Source organism: Suncus etruscus, chromosome 14 (genome assembly GCF_024139225.1).
Source record: "Suncus etruscus isolate mSunEtr1 chromosome 14, mSunEtr1.pri.cur, whole genome shotgun sequence".
Taxonomy (NCBI): Eukaryota; Metazoa; Chordata; class Mammalia; order Eulipotyphla; family Soricidae; genus Suncus; species Suncus etruscus.
The window spans coordinates 24,764,941-24,784,968 of record NC_064861.1 but is presented as its reverse complement, the minus strand read 5'-3'; the positions used below and the strand labels follow the sequence as shown (position 1 = coordinate 24,784,968).

Sequence of the window (20,028 nt, the reverse complement as noted above, 5' to 3'; positions counted from 1 at the left end):
GGAGCAGTAGCGCAGTGGTATGGGCGGTATGGGCGCTTGCCTTGCACGCGGCTGACCCAGGACATACCTCGCTTCGATCTCAGCGTCCCAGCATGTCCCCCAGCCAGGAGCGATTTCTGAGCACATAGCCAGGAGTAACCCCTGACTGTCACTGTGTGTGGCCAAAAATAAATAAATAGGGCCTGGAGAGATAGTACAGTGGCGTTTGCCTTGCAAGCAGCCGATCCAGGACCAAAGGTGGTTGGTTCAAATCCCGGTGTCCCTTATGGTCCCCCATGCCTGCCAGGAGCTATTTCTGAGCAGGCAGCCAGGAGTAACCCCTGAGCACCGCCGGGTGTGGCCCAAAAACCAAAAATAAATAAATAAATAAATAAATAAATAAATAAATAAATAAATAAAGGTGTTTTTTTTCTTTTGCATGTAGCAAGATAGCTTATTTGTTTTAAAACGAAGAAATGATGGGGCACAGTGATAGTACAGAGGGTAGGATATTTGCTTTGCACACAGCTAACCTGGGCTGATCCCCAGCATCCCAAACCACCGCCACCAGTGATTCCAGTATGCAGAGCCAGGAGTAACCTTGCTTCTGTCCCTGCCACCAAATATGGTTGCATGAATCTTGCCAGGTGAGATCCTTAAATACAGAGTCAAAATTAAATCTAAGCTCTGCTAGGTATGTCTCAAAAAAAGGTAGTTAATATGTTTTGCAATAATGTTGGCCATTTTTGTAAAATAAAGATGCATAAAATGTGAAATGACATTTTATTTATTTGTTTGAAATATTTAGAATATACCTGGTGTTGCTTAAGTATATCTTAAGGAGTATTAAGCACTCCTGTCCAGTTAGGGTGGGGGACCACATGGAGATGCTAGGGATTTTATTCATGTCAGCAGCATGCAAGGTAAGCACTGTACCCAAAGTGCTATCTCTTAAGCCCCAGTAATTAAATGATATATACATATTGTTTTGTTTTGTTTTTTGGGTCACACCCGGCAGCGCTCAGGGGTTACTCCTGGCTCTATGGTCAGGAATCGCTCCTGGCAGGCTCGGGACCATATGGGATGCCGGGGTTCAAACCACCAACCTTCTGCATGAAAGGCAAACGCCTAACCTCCATGCTATTTCTCCGGCCCCATGAAATGATATTTTAATGTTTGCTTCCCAAATAATTGAGTGAAAATTCATTCCAAATATTTTAGAATATACTCTAAAAATATATTCTGTATGAAATTTTGTCATGGGATTTATCTCTTAATTTTCTTTTCAATCGCATTTTAATATTTTGTGAGAGGTTATTTTGTTTATAACAGAATAGAACTTGCAGGAGGAAATTGATTCTGTGTTAGTATGTTTTCTTATGTTTTTTTTTTTGTTTGTTTTTTTGTTTTTGGTTTTTGGGCCACACCCGGTGGTACCAGCTCAGGGGTTACTCCTGGCTGTCTGCTCAGAAATAGCTCCTGGTAGGCACGGGGGACCATATGGGACATGGGACACCGGGATTCGAACCAACTACCTTAGGTCCTAGATTTACAAGGCAAACACTGCTGTTTTGTTTTTTTCATGTTGTTGGTTTTGTTTTTTTGGGGGGCCACACCAGGCGGCACTCGGGTTACTCCTGGCTCTGTTCTTAGAAATCGATATTGGCAGGCTCTGGGGACCAAATGGGATGTGGGGAATCAAACCCAGCTCTGTCTTGGGTTAGCCGCGTGCAAAATAAATGCCTTACAACTGTGCTATCACAATGGCTCAGTGTGTAGTAGTATTTTAAGCGAATTAAGTCTCTCACATCCAACTGAACCTTACAGTTTTACTTAAAACTGTAAGTTACTTACAGTTTATTAAAATATTTCCTTATCTCTTTTATGAGAAAAAATTATAATTCAGTCAATTGCTTTAGAAATTGTTTATGATTTTGTTTGTTTAATTTTGTTTTTGTGCCACTCTACACCCAGCAATTCTCAGGATTACTCCTGACTATGCTCAGGAATCATTTCTGGTTAGGTTTGGGAGACCATTTGGGATGTTAGGGATTGAACCCTGTTCAGCTGCTTGCAAGCTACCACCCTGCCCTATACTATTGCTTTAGTCACTGTAATAAAATTAAATTCATTTATTTGCATACAATTTTGTTTTAAACAGACTGGTCTAACCCCCTTGATGGAAGCTGCTTCTGGAGGATATGCAGAAGTTGGAAGAGTTCTCCTGGATAAAGGAGCCGATGTCAATGCTCCTCCTGTGCCTTCCTCAAGAGATACTGCTTTAACAATAGCAGCAGATAAAGGTCACTACAAATTCTGTGAGCTCCTTATTAATAGGTAAATACATTTTATATTTATAGATTCTATAACATCATCTGATCCTTTTAAATTGTTTTAAATGGCATTTATGCTACTTAAATTGTTTTCAATGACATTTTTTGATAACAGGTTATTTGCTTTCCCACTTGGAAAAGATAATAGAAAATGTCAGCCTTCTTTCACATAAAACTACCATAATACTCTTTGATTTTATAGGGGTGCTCATATTGATGTTCGTAATAAGAAGGGAAACACACCACTTTGGTTGGCATCCAATGGTGGGCACTTTGATGTAGTGCAGTTGCTAGTGCAAGCAGGTGCTGATGTGGATGCAGCAGATAATCGGAAAATCACACCTCTGATGTCAGCATTTCGCAAGGTATTTGATGGATGGGAGAGGGGGATAAAATTTACTAACTTAAATTTTTTGTTGAGGGCCCGGAGAGATAGCACAGCGGTGTTTGCCTTGCAAGCAGCCGATCCAGGACCAAAGGTGGTGGGTTCGAATCCCGGTGTCCCACATGGTCCCCCGTGCCTGCCAGGAGCTATTTATGAGCAGACAGCCAGGAGTTACCCCTGAGCACTGCTGGGTGTGGCCCAAAAACAAAAACAAAAAAAAATTTTTTTTGTTGAAATTAGTTAAGAAAGATTAATTGATCTTGGTGTATTAACTATATATCTGTGGACCTTCCCTTTCTCTTTGGTTCTAAATTGGAGAGCTTAAAATGATAATTCATAAGGAGCAGGCTACTGAAATGGGCGTTGGGGGGAAGGGAGGAGGGGTACTGGTCCAGTAGTAAAGGAGGCTGTGGTGGAGAGGGAGGTGGTGGCAGCAGCTAGCAGACTGGAGTCACCACCAGGTGAATGCAGGATTTCTGTGGAGCGAGGTAGTAGGAACACTGATCAGTTCACCAGAGGTGGCACCAGAATCCCAGGCTGGGGGGGGGGGGAATGCTGGAAGCTAGTCCTGAAGATCCACTTAGGAAATATTTTTTCTCCCTGTGGTACTGGGCAGCAGATACGGTTTTTGAGTGCTCTTTCCAGGCCCTTTAAAGATGCTATTTTCTACCAAAGTTTTTCTGTTTTCATTTGCAAGTGGGCACTTTAAGAGAATTATTTTTGGGGGCCTGAGAGATAGCATGAAGGTAAGGCATTTGCCTTGCATGCAGAAGGTCAGTGGTTCGAATCCCAGCATCCCATATGGCCCCCCAAGCCTGTCAGGAGGGATTTCTGAGTGTGGAGCCAGAAGTAACCCCTGAGCGCTGCTGGGTGTGACCCCCACCAAAAAAAAAAAAGAAAAGAAAAAAAGAAAAATCTTTTTTGTTCCTTTCTATATTCCTGAGCATATTGTATTTATCTTTTTATCTATGAGCTCAACAACTTTTTTTATAATGGAAGTTTTTACTTATCAAGCAATATGGAAGAATCACTATACCTTTTACTTTTACGTTTTTAAGCATCTCGACAAACTTTGACAAGAATCCTTTATGTAATTTTATCTTGTTCCTTACAGGGTCATGTAAAAGTTGTTCAATATTTGGTGAAAGAAGTCAATCAATTTCCTTCTGATATAGAATGCATGAGATACATTGCAACAATTACAGATAAGGTATGTTTAATACATTATTAAAGCACATTTTTGTTCTTTGTGCTTATATGCCAACATTTGCAATTAACCTGTTCTTTTACAGACTGATCTAATATTTCTGTTTTAGTTACATTTACAAAATAGAGGATGGCTATAATACTTTTCATGTTATTTTGAGAAATTTCCTTATACAGGCCATAATTATAGTGACTGAAGCTAAAGTTTATTACTAAATCATTATTGTACATTAGAAAGTTATCTAAGAACATTAATTTTTAAGCACTAGAATTCTGATAAAAGACCTACAAATGACTGACAAGTTACTAGACAAAGGATATCCTTAATATTTGCACATCTTATTTTGCTGTTCATTCGGGCATTTTTACCCCTTAGTAGTAGCTTACACACATCTGAGTGCTACAGCCAGAAATTTCAGTGCTGGTGTTTGCAAACAGTAGAGATTCCAGTGTAGTTTTTGGCTTATGTGGGGCTAGAGGGATTTGAACTCATGACCATATTCCATGGAGGGTGGCACACACAGCAGTGCTCAGAGTTTACTCCTGACTCTGTTCAGGGATCACTCCTGATAAGGCTTAGAGGGGTGCCAACGACTCAACCTAGATCAGCTATGTGCAAGGCAAGCATCCTCCTCACTGTACTATCTCCCCTGGCCTGCCACACATACCCCCCACCCCATTGACCACTCATTCTTTTAGTCCTCAGTGAGTAGCTTAACTTTTGAAATTTTAGCTTGTTTGAGCTGTAAGCCTATCATCTCAAAGGTATTATGCTCTTGTATTTGAGAGTGTACCTAAGGAAATATCCAAAGCAGTGGTCAGTACCCTATGGCTACTGCTGATAGTACATGGCCAAATGGAGTGGGTATAGTTTATTGGTCAGCCATGCAGTGCTCATGGGCCATCTGGTGTCAGGGTTCAAATTAAGCTATCTCCTGGCCTCAGAGGTTTTTTTCTTATTATTTGATTTTGAGAGGGACCTCTTTATGTTGTGTTCCCATACTGATAATTTCTTTTTCAACTTTAGGAACTGTTAAAAAAATGTCATCAGTGTGTTGAGACCATTGTGAAGGCAAAAGACCAACAGGCTGCAGAAGCAAATAAGAATGCAAGTATTCTTTTAAAGGAACTTGACCTGGAAAAGGTAAATGTGGTAAATTTATCTAATTAAAAATTCTTTAAATTTTGCCAAAAAAAATTGATCACTTATATAAAAATCTTAGTTCCCTAAATTTTAAAGGTTTGGTAAAAGTTATTGATGCGGGCCCGGAGAGATAGCACAGAGGTGTTTGCCTTGCAAGCAGCCGATCCAGGACCAAAGGTGGTTGGTTCAAATCCCGGTGTCCCATATGGTCCCCCGTGCCTGCCAGGAGCTATTTCTGAGCAGACAGCCAGGAGTAACCCCTGAGCGCAGCCGGGTATGACCCAAAAACAAAAAAAAAAAAAAAAAAAAAAAAAAAGTTATTGATGCAAGAATATAAGACAGCACTGTAGTATAATTTTTATGTTTATTTTAAATTATTATAATTATTAATGGAGGTGCTTTGACAAATAAAAATAACAAGCAAAAGAATATAATTCCTTACTCAAATTACCCATTTTTATAAATATTCAGCCTACAAAAAACAGACATGGTTAAAGTTGTGAGTTGTAGGGTCTAGACACCCAAACAAGACAGCCAAACTATAACAACTTAAAATGGTCCGGTTAAACTAGCAGGCCAGATGGGGTCAGAGCAATAGTACAGTGATAGGGCATTTGCCTTGCACATTTCTGATCTGGGATGGACCCGGGTTCAATTGGCACCCCATATGGTCCCCCAGCCTGCCAGGAGCAATTTCTGAGTGCAGAAACAGGAGTGACCCCTGAGAACCACTGGGTGTGGCCCAAAAACAAACAAACAATAAAACTGGCACCCTAGGGGACAAGGGTGGTGGTATTAAATGAATTCTGAGGAACATTGGTGGGGAGAGATCAACACTAGTGGTAGGAATGACCCTGATTCACTGTATATCTGAAATCCAACTATGAAGGACTTTGTAAATCCCAGTGATATCAGTGAAAAAAAAAGAAAAAATGAAGTTAAATTACTTTTAAAGTTCTTCCATATACATATATATATATTGATTTTTTTTTAACTTCAGAATGACATGATCAGCAGTTTTCTAGTCATTCTGTTCTTATGCCATCAGAGTTTTTATAAAAAAAGTTTTTATTAGCTGAATATGGGTGTTTTGATTGTTTTTTTGTTTTGTTTTTTTGTTTTGGTTTGTTTTGGTTTTTGGGTCACATCCAGCAGCGCTCAGGGGTTACCCCTGGCTCTACGTTCAGAAATCACTCCTGGCAGGCTCAGAGAACCATATGGGATGCTGGGACTGGAACTTCCATCCTCTGCATGCAAGGCAAATGCCTTACCTCCATGCTATCTCTCCAGCCCCAGAATATGGAATTTTTTAGTCCTCTGCCCGCCTACCCCCATTTTTTTGTTTGTTTGTTTGTTTTGTTTTTTGGGGGCCACACTTGGTGACGCTCAGGGGTTACTCCTGGCTATGCACTCAGAAATTGCTCCTTGCTTAGGGGACTATATGGGACACCAGGAGATCGAACCGGGATTTGTCCTAGGGTAGCGCGTGCAAGGCAAATGCCCTACCACTTGCGCCACCGCTCTGACTTCATTATTCAAATATTTTTCTAATGACCTCTACTCTGGATTTTCTTGGGGCGATTAAGGGGTTTTTCCTGACTGAACTCAGAAATCGCTCCTGGTAGGTTCGGGGAACCAAATGGGATGTCAGGATTTGAGCCACCACCAGTCCTGGGTTGGCTTCATGTCAGGCAAATGCCCTACCCTGTGCTGTCTTTCTGGTCTCTTCCCCTTTCTTTGTTTGTTTGTTTTATATTTGTTTGATTTTTGGGTCATACCCAGTGGGGCTCGGGAGTCACTCCTGGCTCTACGCTCAGAAATCACTCCTGGCAGGCTGGGGTACTATATTGGATGCTGGGATTCAAACCACTGTCCTTCTGCATGCAAGGCAAATACCCTACTTCCATGCTATATCTCCTGCCCCCCCCCCCCTTCTAATTTATATATAGGGTTAACAAATCTTTAATTAAAAGTAAAATACGGGGCTAAAATGATAGCACAATGAGTAGGGCATTTGCCTTGCACACTGCCATCCCTGTCTTGATCTCCAGCATCCCATATGATCCATTGACTCTGACAAGAATGGTTCTGAGCACACAGCCAGGAGTAAAGCTCAAGTACCACTTGGTATAAGCCATAAAACAAACAAAAATATTTTTTGAGGGAACTGCCTCGTTAAATTATTAGAACTGTATTATATGGAGACATTTCTTCTGAGTCTGGATAAACTTATGTAATATAATATGGTATTTTCTTTTTGCTTGAAACTTTAATTATACTAGGCAATTATTGCTATGTTCACTAAATTGATATTTCTAGTACTGAATTAAGCAAAAGTTAAATGTATTTAATAATATGTGACCTAAGTAGGAAAATAATTAAATTCTTTTTTTTGATTTTTGGGGGGCCACACCCGGCGATGCTCAGTTGTTACTCCTGGTTATCTGCTCAGAAATAGCTCCTGGCAGGCACGGGGGACCATATGGGATGCTGGGATTCGAACCAAACACCTTAGGTCCTGGGTTGGTTGCTTGCAAGTCAAACGCCGCTGTGTAATCTCTCTGGCCCCGAAAATAAATTCTATAATAGCCTCTTGTCAGTGTTATTTTTTTTTCTTTTTTTTGGGGGGGTGCTACACCCTGCGGTGCTCAGGGGTTACTCCTGGCTGTCTGCTCAGAAATAGCTCCTGGCAGGCACGGGGGACCATACGGGACACTCCTTGCAGGCTCTGGAGACCATATTTGGTGCTGGAGATTGAAACAGGGTTAGCCACATGCCAAGTGAATGGCCAAGCATTGCTCTACCAGAGGGAATCTGAATTTGGTATCAGGGATATGTCTCTGTGGTCAACTGGATATCTTGCTTACCTAAGACTTAGCTACAATCCTCGGCACTACAAAAACATGGCAACAACTTTCTGGCCCCATAGCCCCTGCTCCTTCCTTTGCCACTCTCCTCTCTCAAGCAGTGTGGAAGTACCAGGAACCAAGGAAATGCCAACTTTGCCCTCCCTCCTGTTCCTTTATGTTCCTACTTTAGGTTTTTCTTTTTTGGGGGGGCACACCCGGCGGTGCTCAGGGGTTACTCCTGGCTGTCTGCTCAGAAATAGCTCCTGGCAGGCATGGAGGACCATATGGGACACCGGGATTTGAACCAACCACCTTTGGTCCTGGATCGGCTGCTTCCAAGGCAAAAAGCAAACGCCGCTGTGCTATCTCTCCGGGCCCAGGACTGAGGAATCTTAAAAAGAGTGTTTACTCACTGGCCTGGACGCTTCATTCTGCCTTTTCTTTTTCTTTTTTTCTTTTTTTTTTTTTTTTTTTTTTTTGGTTTTTGGGCCACACCGGCGGTGCTAAGGGATTGATTACTCCTGGCTGTCTGCTCAGAAATAGCTCCTGGCAGGCACGGGGGACCATATGGGACACCGGGATTCAAACCAACTACCTTTGGTCCTGGATCAGCTGCTTGCAAGGCAAACACCGCTGTGCTATCTCTCCGGGCCCCTTTATGTTTCTACTTTAAAGCCCTGGTGGAGTGTTCACTAGCACGAAGGTCCTCAAGTCCTGTTCTTGGAGAGTCCCAAGGATTTTTTTTTTTTGTTTTTTTTTTTTTTTGTTTGTTTTTTTGGTTTTTGGTTTTTGGGCCACACCCGGCGGTGCTAAGGGATTACTCCTGGCTGTCTGCTCAGAAATAGCTCCTGGCAGGCACGGGGGACCATACGGGACACCGGGATTCGAACCAACCACCTTAGGTCCTGGATCGGCTGCTTGCAAGGCAAACACCACTGTGCTATCTCTCCGGGCCCCAGTATTATTTTTTCTTTCACCCTATTGAAGTTTTTAATTTGTTTATGAGGGGAATTATACACATACTTGGTTTTGAACATATACCTATTGGGTACTTTTTCTTCATTGTGTTTGCACATACTATGTTTTGCTAAAATTGTACCCCTGGGCACAGTGCTTCCACATATTTTAAATTTGTGCTTGTTAGGTAACATCTTTAGTTGACGTGCTTGCACACCCGATTGGTTTTGCTGGAAATTATTTGAGGTGCCAAGGATCTCAGACAGCAGAGCTGCTCAGATCACTCTCAACAAAGCCACACAAGATTATAAAATAATCTTATTCGTCACCAAGTCTCTTTTGGCCTTTCCTCTCCATTTTTTTTTTTTTTTTTTTGGTTTCTGGGCCACACCCGGCGGTGCTCAGGGATTACTCCTGGCAGGCATGGAGGACCATATGGGACACCGGATTTGAACCAACCACCTTTGGTCCTGGATCGGCTGCTTGCAAGGCAAAAAGCAAACACCGCTGTGCTATCTCTCCGGGCCCAGGACTGAGGAATCTTTTTTTTTTTTTTTTGTTTTTTTGTTTTTGGGCCACACCCGTTTGACGCTCAGGGGTTACTCCTGGCTGTGTGCTCAGAAATCGCCCCTGGCTTGGGGGGACCATATGGGACACCGGGGGATCGAACCGCAGTCCGTTCCTTGGTAGCGCTTACAAGGCAGACACCTTATCTCCAGCGCCACCTTCCCGGCCCAGGACTGAGGAATCTTAAAAAGAGTGTTTACTCACTGGCCTGGACGCTTCATTCTGCCTTTTCTTTTTCTTTTTTTTCTTTTTTTTTTGGTTTTTGGGCCACACCTGGCATTGCTCAGAGGTCACTCCTGGCTGTCTGCTCAGAAATAGCTCCTGGCAGGCACAGGGGACCATATGGGACACTGGGATTCGAACCCACCACCTTTGGTCCTGGATCGGCTGCTTGCAAGGCAAACGCCGCTATGCTATCTCTCCGGGCCCTCCTCTTCAATTTTTTTGTTTGTTGGTTTTTGATTTTGGTTTTTGGGTCACACCTGGCAACGCTCATGGGTTACTCCTGGGGCTCTCTGCTCAGAAATCCTCCTAGCAGTCTCGGGAGACCTTATGGGATGCCGGGTTTCAAACCACTGACCTTCTGCATGCAAGCAAGTGCCTTACCTCCATGCTATCTCTCCGGCCCTTCCTCTTCAATATTTTTAAAGTGAAATTTGTATTTTATAAAAGAGCTTGGTAATATCATTATCTCAATAAACATGATACATAAATGTATTTTAAGCAACTTTTGTGAGACATTTCACATACCAGAATTCATCTCTTTAAAGTTTTAAATTCAGTGACTTGTTTGTTTTGGTTAGTTTCGGAACATAGCTGGCAATTCTCAGGGGTTACTTCTGGTTCTGCACAGGAATCACTCCTTTTGATTAATACTTGGGGTTCCTATTGAATTCCAGGAATCAAATCTGGGTTGGCCACCTGCAAGGCAAGTGGCCTATCCACTGTACTATCGCTTCCGCCCTATGAATAGTTTTGAGAGTGATGTTCATACAAGCATACGTGACTTTGGTAATCTCTGTCACCACAAGACCAACCAGTAGTTCATCTTATGGCCTGCCTTTGAACCCTTTTCCTGGTTGACTGAGAATTTTTTAGGATGTCTCTGTATCTAGCACAACTTATGGATCACTCCCACAACAAGTAATTTCAGGTCTAGAGCAATAGCTCAAAAAAGTTGAAACACTTGGGGCCGGAGCAGTGGTGCAGTGGTAGGTTGTTTGCCTTGTAAGCTGCTGACCTAGGACCGTGGTTCTATTCTCCAACGTCCCATATAGTCCCCCAAGACATGAGTGATTTCTGAGCACATAGCCAGGAGTAACTCCTGAGCATCCCGCGTGTGGCCCAAAAACAAACAAACAAAAAATTTGAAACACTTGCTTTGTGTGCAGGAGACAAACATTCCCCCACACACACACATACACACGCAGATATCACTTGTTTTCTCAGAATACTACTATACTATTAGGAGCAACCCCCAAGTACAGTGCCTGAAGTGTAGCCCAGAAGCTTGCTCCCTAAACTTGTTTGTTTTTTTTGTTTTGGGACCACATCTGGTGACACATAGGGGTTACTCTAGGCTCTGAGCTCAAAAATCACTCCTGGCATGTTTGGGGGATCATATAGGATGCTGGGGATTGAACCCAGGATGGCCGCATGCAAGGCGAATGTCCTATCTGCTGTGCTATAGCTCTGGCCCCAATTTTCTTAAAAAGTATTTTAAATACTGCATGTTGGAGAAAAAATACATTGCATTTTCAGTAAAATTATATTTTTTCTTTGCAGTCAAGAGAGGAGAGCAGAAAACAGGCTCTTGCTGCTAAGAGAGAGAAAAGAAAAGAAAAGAGAAAAAAGAAAAAAGAGGAACAGAAACGAAAGCAAGAAGAAGACGAAGAAAACAAACCTAAGGAAAATTCAGAAATTCCAGAAGATGAAGATGAAGAAGAGAATGACGAAGATGGTATGAGTTAGTTTATGGTCTGATTAGTGATAATGTTTGCCTGTTTATCAACTTCATTTTGAGTATTTCTATCTATTATTACTTTAATATGAAGTTGACTTTCATAGTAAACATTACTAACTAAATATTTTGCTTTAGGAGTTGAAACAATAGTACAGTGGATTTGGAACGTGTGTGTGTGTGTGTGTGTGTGTGTGTGTGTGTGTGTGTTTAAATACAATAAGATACAGAGTTAAAAGTTATTGATAGTTGAGTTTCAGTCATCAAATGTTCCAAAACCTATCCCTTCACCGAAGGGCACTTGTCTTGAATCACAACCCATGTTCATACCAAGTATGCCCTATTGTCCCTGTAGCCCTACCAGTAATGATTCCAGAGCACAGAGCCACTAGCAACTGTGGGCCCAAAGAAAACAACAAATAATACTTTATTTTTTCTCCTACCTAGAGATAAAAATATAAAAGGAGGGAAATAGACATATATTTAAAGTTCAGCTGTAATTTAAGTTATTCTCTATATAGTAAGAAATTTGCTGGAGAGGCCTGTGAGGTGCGTCTAGAGGTAAGTGCCTTGCAAGCGCTAGCCAAGGAAGGACCGAGGTTCGATCCCCCGGCGTCCCATATGGTCACCCCAAGCCAGGGGCGATTTCTGAGCTCTTTAGCCAGGAGTAACGCCTGAGCATCAAACGGGTGTGGCCCCAAAAACCAAAAAAAAAAAGAAAGAAATTTGCTAGAGGGGTGCAGAGAGATAGCATGGAGGTAAGGTGTTTGCCTTGCAGCCAACACAGGATGGAACACACACACACACACACACACACTGGATGGAAAACACACACACACAGCCAACACAGGATGGAACACACACACACAGAGGATGGAAAACACACACACACACACAGGATGGAAAACACACACACACACACACAGTCTGCAAGGTCTACAGGGTGGGTGCAGAGCAGTGGCTGACCCAGGATGGACCTTTGTTTAATCCCCTGGCATTTCATATGGTCCCCCCAAGTGTTCACAGGGTGTGATTACCTCCCCCCCAAAAAAGAAAGAAATTTCCATAGTTATTTTAATATTTGTCCTTTTATTTCAATTGGGGTATAGAGAAAGAACCATTTTCTCAAATAAACCTATAGAGGACTTATCACCCTCACAAAGAGCTATTATTTTATAGTCTAACGCTACTGATTGTAAGCCAATAATTTTGCTCATCTTAAATATCTAACACATAAAAGGACTAGGGGCCAGAGTGTGGTACATATGGTAAGGCTGGTACTAATTGTCTATGCATGGAACAGAACTAGGTTCAATCCCTAGAATACCATAGAGCCTTCCTAAATCGCCTCTTAAGACTGGAACACAGCAGTTGTGGCCCCCAAATTACAAACCAAAAAAAATCAAAATAAATTTTTTAAATTATATATATATAATTTTGGTTTTTCGGGCCACACCCGTTTGATGCCTCAGGGTTACTCCTGGCTAAGGGCTCAGAAATCGCCCCTGGCTTGGGGGGGACATATGGGACGCCGGGGGATCTAACCACGGTCCGTCCCTTGGCTAGCGCTTGCAAGGCAGACACCTTACCTCTAGCGCCATCTTGCCGGGCCCCTAAAATAAATTATTTTTTTAAACTGTTCATAAGACTAGCATTTTGTCTACGGCCATACCACCCAATCTCGTCTGATCTCAGAAGCTGAGCAGGATCGGGCCTGGTATAGTATGGGATGGGAGATTGCCTGGGAATACCGAGTGCTGTAGGCTTAAAAAAAAAAAAGACTAGCATTTTGGATATTTTGAGTGTTTATGGACCGAAGAGATAATTATACAAGGTTTAAAGCTTTATATGCCACTGGCCCCTGGTTGGTTTTTTTTTTGTTTGTTTGTTTGTTTTCTGGTTTTTGGGTCACTTTTGGCAAGCTCAGGGGACCATATGGGATGCCAGGATTCGAACCACTGTCCTTCTGCATGCAAGGCAAAACCACACTACTTCTATGCTATCTCTTCAGTCCAAGGCCCCTGGTTTAAAGAGCATTTGCATATGGTCCTTTGGCCACCACCAACAGTGATTCTTTATTTAATAAAGAGCCAATTAGCCACTCAAAAAGCTTCTCATCCCTCCCCAAAAAGTAGTTTATGAAACTAGACAGAGATAGTTTATGTATGTACACTTACCTTGTATGAGGCTGACCTGGTTTGATCCTTAGCACTCCATATAGTTCCCTGTTCACCCACCAATAGTGATATTTGAGCACAGAGCTAGAAATGAGCCCAATACCCAAAACAAAAACAAAACCCTAAAAATGTTTATGGTCTATATATTGTTGTTTTTTGTTTGTTTTGATTTTGGGGCCACAGCCTAGGCACCAGTCTTACTCCTGGCTCTCTGGCCAGTTCAAAGACCATATGGAATGCTGGGGATCAAACTCAGGTCATCTGCACTTAAGGCAAATGCCCTACCCTCTGTGCTATTGCTCTGGCCCCTAGTATATATATTTAAAAAAAATTTAACAGAATATGATATATGTTTTTTTCTACAGCAGTAGTTGGTCTCTTTACTATAATATATTAAAAGGGAATATGACATGATTGACTGCATTATTGTAGATTATTAGGATTTTCTTTTTTTCTTTTTTCCTTTTTTTTTTTTTTTTTTTTTTTTTTTTTTTGGTTTTTTGGTTTTTGGATCACACCCGGCAGTGCTCAGGGGTTACTCCTGGTTCTAAGCTCAGAAATCGCCCCTGGCAGGGCTCCGGGGACCACATGGGATGCCGGATTCGAACCACTGACCTTCATGCAAGGCAAACGCTTTACCTCCATGCTATCTCTCCGGCCCCAGGAATTTTTATTATTTTTTGTACCACACTCGGTGACACTCAGGGGTTACTCCTGGCTATGCGCTCAGAAATCACTCCTGGCTTGGGGGACCATATGGGACTCCGGGGGGATTAAACCTGCAGTTTGTCCTAGGCCAGCGCCAGCAAGGCAGACACCTTACCACTCCATGCCACCGTCCGGCCCCTAGGAAATGTCTTAGGATCAGGAAAATAGCTTAGAAGACTAGGGGCTGGAGCAATAACACAGCTGGTAGGGTGTTTGCCTTACATGTGGCCAACATGGGCCCTGTGCCTGCCAAGAGCGATTTCTGAGTGCCGAGTTGGAGTAAACCCTCTGAGCACCTCCTGGTGTGGCCGAAAACTAACAACAAAGACTAGAGTACATGTTTTGCATAACTGGGAAAAAAAAACAACTGGAAACCCCGGGTTTGATCACTGGTACATTCTCCTCCAGGCTACCTGAGAGTAGCCCAAATGTGGTGGTAGGGAATATTGTTAACATTTGTTATCTGAAGTTCTAAATGTGATTTTCATCCTTTTTGATAATTTTAGTGGAGCAAGAAGTTCCCATAGAACCTCCTAGTGCAACTACTACTACCACAATTGGAATTTCTGCAACATCTGCAACATTCACAAATGTGTTTGGAAAAAAAAGAGCCAGTGTGGTGACCACCCCCAGCACCAATCGGAAAAATAAGAAGAATAAAACAAAAGACACCCCTCCCACTACACATTTAATATTATCGGAGCAGCATGTACCTTTAACACAGCAAAAAGCAGATAAAAATAAAATAAATGGAGAACCCAGAGGTGGTGGTGCAGGAGGAAATAGTGATTCAGATAACTTGGACAGTACAGACTGCAACAGCGAGAGTAGTAGCGGTGGCAAAAGCCAAGAGTTAAATTTCACTGTGGATATGAATTCCTCTAGTGATAAAAAATATCCCTCAGTGCTTGTTCATTCCCAAGAAGAAAAAATGAATGCTGCCATTTCTAAAACTCAAGCAAGGTAAATTATTCTGATTTGTTAATCTCCATCTTACCCTTTTTCATGTCTTAGACTAGAAGTTGAAATTCGTTTTCCCAACACAATCTGCGTTTAACCTACCATGTTATCCCACCTTTAATATTTTAAAATTGAAATTCTCTCATATCTCCTAGTTTAGTTATGAAATAAATTTTGTGGGAAAAAATAGCAATTTTTATAATTCTGTTTTGAAGTTGAAAGCACTTCATACAGAGTTGACCCAGATTCAAGTCCTCAACACTTCCATATGATCCTGAGCACTCCCAGTTGTAGCACAATAACATAGATAGTATAACAATATACCACAATTTTATCTATTTCCAACTTTTTAGTTTTGAATCAATTTTAATACTAAGATCAATGATAGATTCTGCCTCATCTCTTGTTCTAAATTTTGATAAAAATGAAAAATTTATATTCAGGTATTCTATCATTTTATGCAGGTTTTATTTGAGGGTTTTCATCTTAAAATGTATCTTTTACTAGAATTTTTCTCACTTTCAGACCTGATGGTGAAGTAACTCTAATCCTTTATCAAGTAACTACAAGTCAGTGTCATTGCCATTAAGTTCTCCAAATATAAAGGTGAATCTGACTAGCCCTAAAAAGGGGACAAAAAGAGAAGAAGGATGGAAAGAAGTTGTACGAAGGGTAGGAATTTAGGAATTATTTGTCTTGAAATTTTTTGTTTGTTTTGTTTTTGGGGCCACACCTGTTTGATGCTCAGAGGTTACTCCTGGCTAAGTGCTCAGAAATTGCTCCTGGTTTGGGGGGGACCATATGGGACGCTGGGGGATCAAACCGTGGTCTTTCCTTGGCTAGTGCTTGCAAGGCAGACACCTTACCTCTAGTGCCCACCTCAGCGGCCCCATTGTCCTGAATTTTTTTAACCTTGGTGACTGGGCAGTAGTGTATAGAGGCTACTTCTGGGTCTGTGTTCAGGTGATCTATGCAGTGCTGAAGATCAAACCAGAGATGACCACTAAAGTAATACTTATTCCTCCTGTACTCTCCCAATGGTCCTCAAACTAAGGCCCTCGGGCCACATATTATATTTGTATCTGTTTTGTTTCTTCATTGCAAAATAAGATATATGCAGTGTGCGTAAGAATTCGTTCATAAGTTTTGTTTTTACTATAGTCAGACCCTCCAATGGTCTGAGGGACAGTGACCTGGCCCCCTGTTTAAAAAGTTTAAGGACCCCTAGCCCTTAAGTTTAGGGGTGGCAGGGAGGGTTTTGGAATAGAAGTCATGTCCTCAGACATGAAAGATTGGACTTATACAATGGAGCCTTATCCCTAAGCCCTCATCTTAACTTTTATAAACTATATACAGGTTACCCAGTTAAATTAATGAATAATTTAAATGTGAGTGATTAGGGTTCTTTGGTTGGTTTTTTCATTTGATTTATTTAATGGTGCTCAAGATTGATTTATTGGTTTTGGAGATTGAACTTAGGACCTTACTCGTTGAAGTCATGTGTTCTGCCATTGAACACATGTCCTAAGCCCAAAGTTAAAATTTTATTCTTCGGCTGACCCTGGACAGACTGCGGGTCGATCCCCCAGCGTCCCATATGGTACCCCAAGCTGGAGTGAATTCTGAGCGCATAGACAAGAGTAACCTCTAAGCGTCACCGGGGGTGTGGCACAAAAATAAAATAAAATTTTATTTTTTTAATTGGGAGGATAGTGTCACTCCAGCTATCAGAGAAAACCAGGAGCCTTTCCTGATAATACTTGACCTGACAGTTTGATGCTCAAGCCTGTCAGTGCCCTGGTGGGATCATACTCAAAGTCTCATGCATGCAGAGCATGCACATAAGCCATTGGAACTGTCTGTTCAATCCCTCAAAGTTAGTTTTTTTTTTTTTGGTTTTTGGTTTTTGGGTCACTCCCAGCAACGCTCAGGGGTCACTCCTGGCTCCATGCTCAGAACTCGCTCCTGGCAGGCTCGGGAGACTATATGGGATGCTGGATTTGAACCAATGACCCTCTGCATATCTCTCTGGCCCAAAGTTACTTTTTTTAATAAATAGAATAATTTATGAGGCCCTGTGGCCCACTGAATGTAGCTTCAAAACCTAAATAAATAGGAGCCGGAGAGATAGCAATGTGGTAGGGCATTTGCCTTGCAAGCGGCCAACCCAGGACTGACGTTGGTTTGAATCCCAGCATCCCATATGGTCCCCCATGCCTGCCAGGAGCGATTTTTGTTAGCAGAAAGCCACAGGAGTATCCCTGAGCGTCACTGGGTGTGGCCCAAAAACCAAAAGAAAAAGTTTCTTTTCATAGATTTACATGTAGTCTTTATTTCATAGGTCAAAGAAAGCTGTCTGTTCCAGCCTCTGTGGTTTCCAGGATAATGGGAAGAGGAGGATGCAATATCACTGCAATACAAGATGTTACCGGTGCCTCATATTGATGTAGATAAGCACAAAAAGATAAAAATGGAGAAAGAATGATTCACAATTAGGTAATTATGAAATACATATTTTGTTTTTCTTTCGAAACGTTATTGGGAGTTAGGTAAAAACTGTAGTAACTTTTTTTTAATCTTCCTTCCCCCCCTCCCCCAATTTTCTCCCTAGGGGTGGTACAGAGTCAACAAGATACGCAGTTCAACTTATCAATGCACTTATTCAAGATCCTGCTAAGGAACTGGAAGACTTGATTCCTAAAAACCATATCAGAACACCTTCTAGCACCAAGTCCATTCATGCAAACTTCTCATCTGGAGTAGGAACCACAGCTGCTTCCAATAAAAATGCATTTCCCTTGGGTGCTTCAACTCTTGTAACTTCACAAGCAACAAACATTATCTACGTTCCAGCCCACTAACAAACTTAATAAGAATGTACCAACAATGTACGTTCTTCTTTCCCAGTTTCTCTACCTTTAGCCTATCCCCCATCCTCATTTTGCCCTGCTGGCTGCACAAAACTATGCAACAGATCCGGCATCCTCGCCTTACCCATGGCCCAGATTTGGAGGGACCTTTTCACCCTCCCCTAACACTTGGGGACCATTCCCAGTGAGACCTGTGAATCCTGGCAACACCAATAGCTCTCCCAAAAGCATAACCAATACTGGCCGGATACCTAACCAGAATGGCACTGTTTTACCCTCAGAGTCTGCTGGACTAGCTACTGCTAGTTGTCCTATTACTGTCTCCTCTGTAGGTTGCTGCTAGTCAGCAACTGTGTGTGACTAATACCCGGACTCCTTCATCAGTCAGTAAGCAACTTATTTGCCTGTGTGCCGTAAAACAAGTCCTCCTGCAACAGTGATTTCTTCTGTGGCAAGCACTTGCAGTTCCATGCCTTCTGTCTCCTCTGCACCTGTGTCTTGTGGGCAAGTTCCTATCCACATTTTTTACCCACAAATACATCTCAAGCTCAGCTTTCTTCACAGAAGATAGAGTCTTTCTCTGCCATGCCACCAACCAAAGAGAAAGTATCTACACAGGACCAGCCCATAGCAAACCTGTGTACCCCGTCTTCAACTACAAACAGTTGCAATAGCTCTTCCAGCAACACGCCAGCGGCTCCAGAAACTCATCCTTCCAGTAGTCCTACTCCAGCCTCTAATAACACACAGGAGGAGGCACCAGCCCATCAATGTTTCGATTTAAATCCTACATCAATGCCTTTTGCATCTAACTCAGAACCTGCTTCGTTGACTTTGGCATCACCCAGATTGGTTGCTGCTGATAATCAGAGATACCAGTAATTTACCTCAGTTAGCTGTACCAGCTCCTCGAGTTTCTCATCGGATGCAGCCAAGAGGTTCTTTTTACTCAGTGGTACCAAATGCAACTATACACCAGGATCCCCAATCTATTTTTGTTACAAATCCAGTACCTTTAACACCACCTCAAGGTCCACAAGCTGCAGTGCAGCTCTCCTCAGCCCATGAACATCATGAATGGTTCTCAGATGCACATTAACCCAGCAAATAAGACGTTAGCACCTACATTTGGCCCAGCAGCCACACTTTTCAATCACTTCAGTAGTCTCTTTGAGAGCAATCTCAGGTACCTGCTAACCAGGGTTGGGGAGATGGTCCACTGTCCTCACGAGTTGCTGCCGATGCCTCTTTCACTGTTCGTCAGCATTCTTGGGTAACTCTGTACTTGGACACTTGGAAAACGTCCATCCTGACAACTCCAAGGCCCCTGGCTTCAGACCACCTTCCCAGCGAGTTTCTACTAGTCCTGTTGGTAAGTTATCATTATTGTTGTGCCTCAGTTTGAAGCTTTAATAGCACAATTAATCTGAAATAATAATGAAGACTTTGATTTGTACAAAATTATATATGATTTTAAGAAATTAAAGTTGTGTCAGGGATTAGGGGTGTAAGTCAATAGTAGAACATTGGTCTTTGCATATATCATGATGATCAATCCCCAAATCTACCAAAAAAAACTAACTTAGTAACTTATTAGAGTTAACTTATTAGTAACTCATTAGAGTTACTTTATATTTTCTCTGTTTGTTTGGAGTTTTATTTTATTAGATAGCTTTTTGCTATTTTGTTTTGTTTTGTTTGTGGGGCCACACGCTCGGGTTACTCCTGGTTATGCATTCAGAAATCACGCCTGGGTTGGGGACCATATGGGATGCTAGGGATCGAACCCAGATCTATCCTTGGTCAGCTGCGTGTAATGCAAATGCCCTTCGGCTGTGCTATCGCTTGTTTGTTGTTTTATTGATTTTATAATTTTTGGTCACCACCTAGCAGCGGTCAGAGGTTACTCCTGGCTTTGTGCTCAGAAATGGTT

General features: G+C 42.1%; 1 protein-coding gene across 1 annotated transcript in view; it reads left to right on the top strand.

Moving 5' to 3' along the window:
• Nucleotides 1-20,028, top strand: part of ANKHD1 (ankyrin repeat and KH domain containing 1) — a 147,275-nt gene that overhangs the window by 112,767 nt on the left and 14,480 nt on the right. The window contains 25 exon segments of the mRNA XM_049787352.1: nucleotides 2,141-2,316; nucleotides 2,515-2,677; nucleotides 3,812-3,907; nucleotides 4,931-5,047; nucleotides 11,206-11,380; nucleotides 14,772-15,228; nucleotides 15,280-15,294; nucleotides 15,765-15,897; nucleotides 16,998-17,013; nucleotides 17,567-17,712; nucleotides 17,714-17,721; nucleotides 17,837-18,059; nucleotides 18,061-18,106; nucleotides 18,109-18,152; nucleotides 18,154-18,186; nucleotides 18,188-18,217; nucleotides 18,220-18,426; nucleotides 18,428-18,490; nucleotides 18,492-18,509; nucleotides 18,511-18,609; nucleotides 18,612-18,965; nucleotides 18,967-19,158; nucleotides 19,160-19,273; nucleotides 19,276-19,351; nucleotides 19,354-19,467. Coding sequence (XP_049643309.1) covers nucleotides 2,141-2,316; nucleotides 2,515-2,677; nucleotides 3,812-3,907; nucleotides 4,931-5,047; nucleotides 11,206-11,380; nucleotides 14,772-15,228; nucleotides 15,280-15,294; nucleotides 15,765-15,897; nucleotides 16,998-17,013; nucleotides 17,567-17,712; nucleotides 17,714-17,721; nucleotides 17,837-18,059; nucleotides 18,061-18,106; nucleotides 18,109-18,152; nucleotides 18,154-18,186; nucleotides 18,188-18,217; nucleotides 18,220-18,426; nucleotides 18,428-18,490; nucleotides 18,492-18,509; nucleotides 18,511-18,609; nucleotides 18,612-18,965; nucleotides 18,967-19,158; nucleotides 19,160-19,273; nucleotides 19,276-19,351; nucleotides 19,354-19,467 — 3,115 coding nt within the window.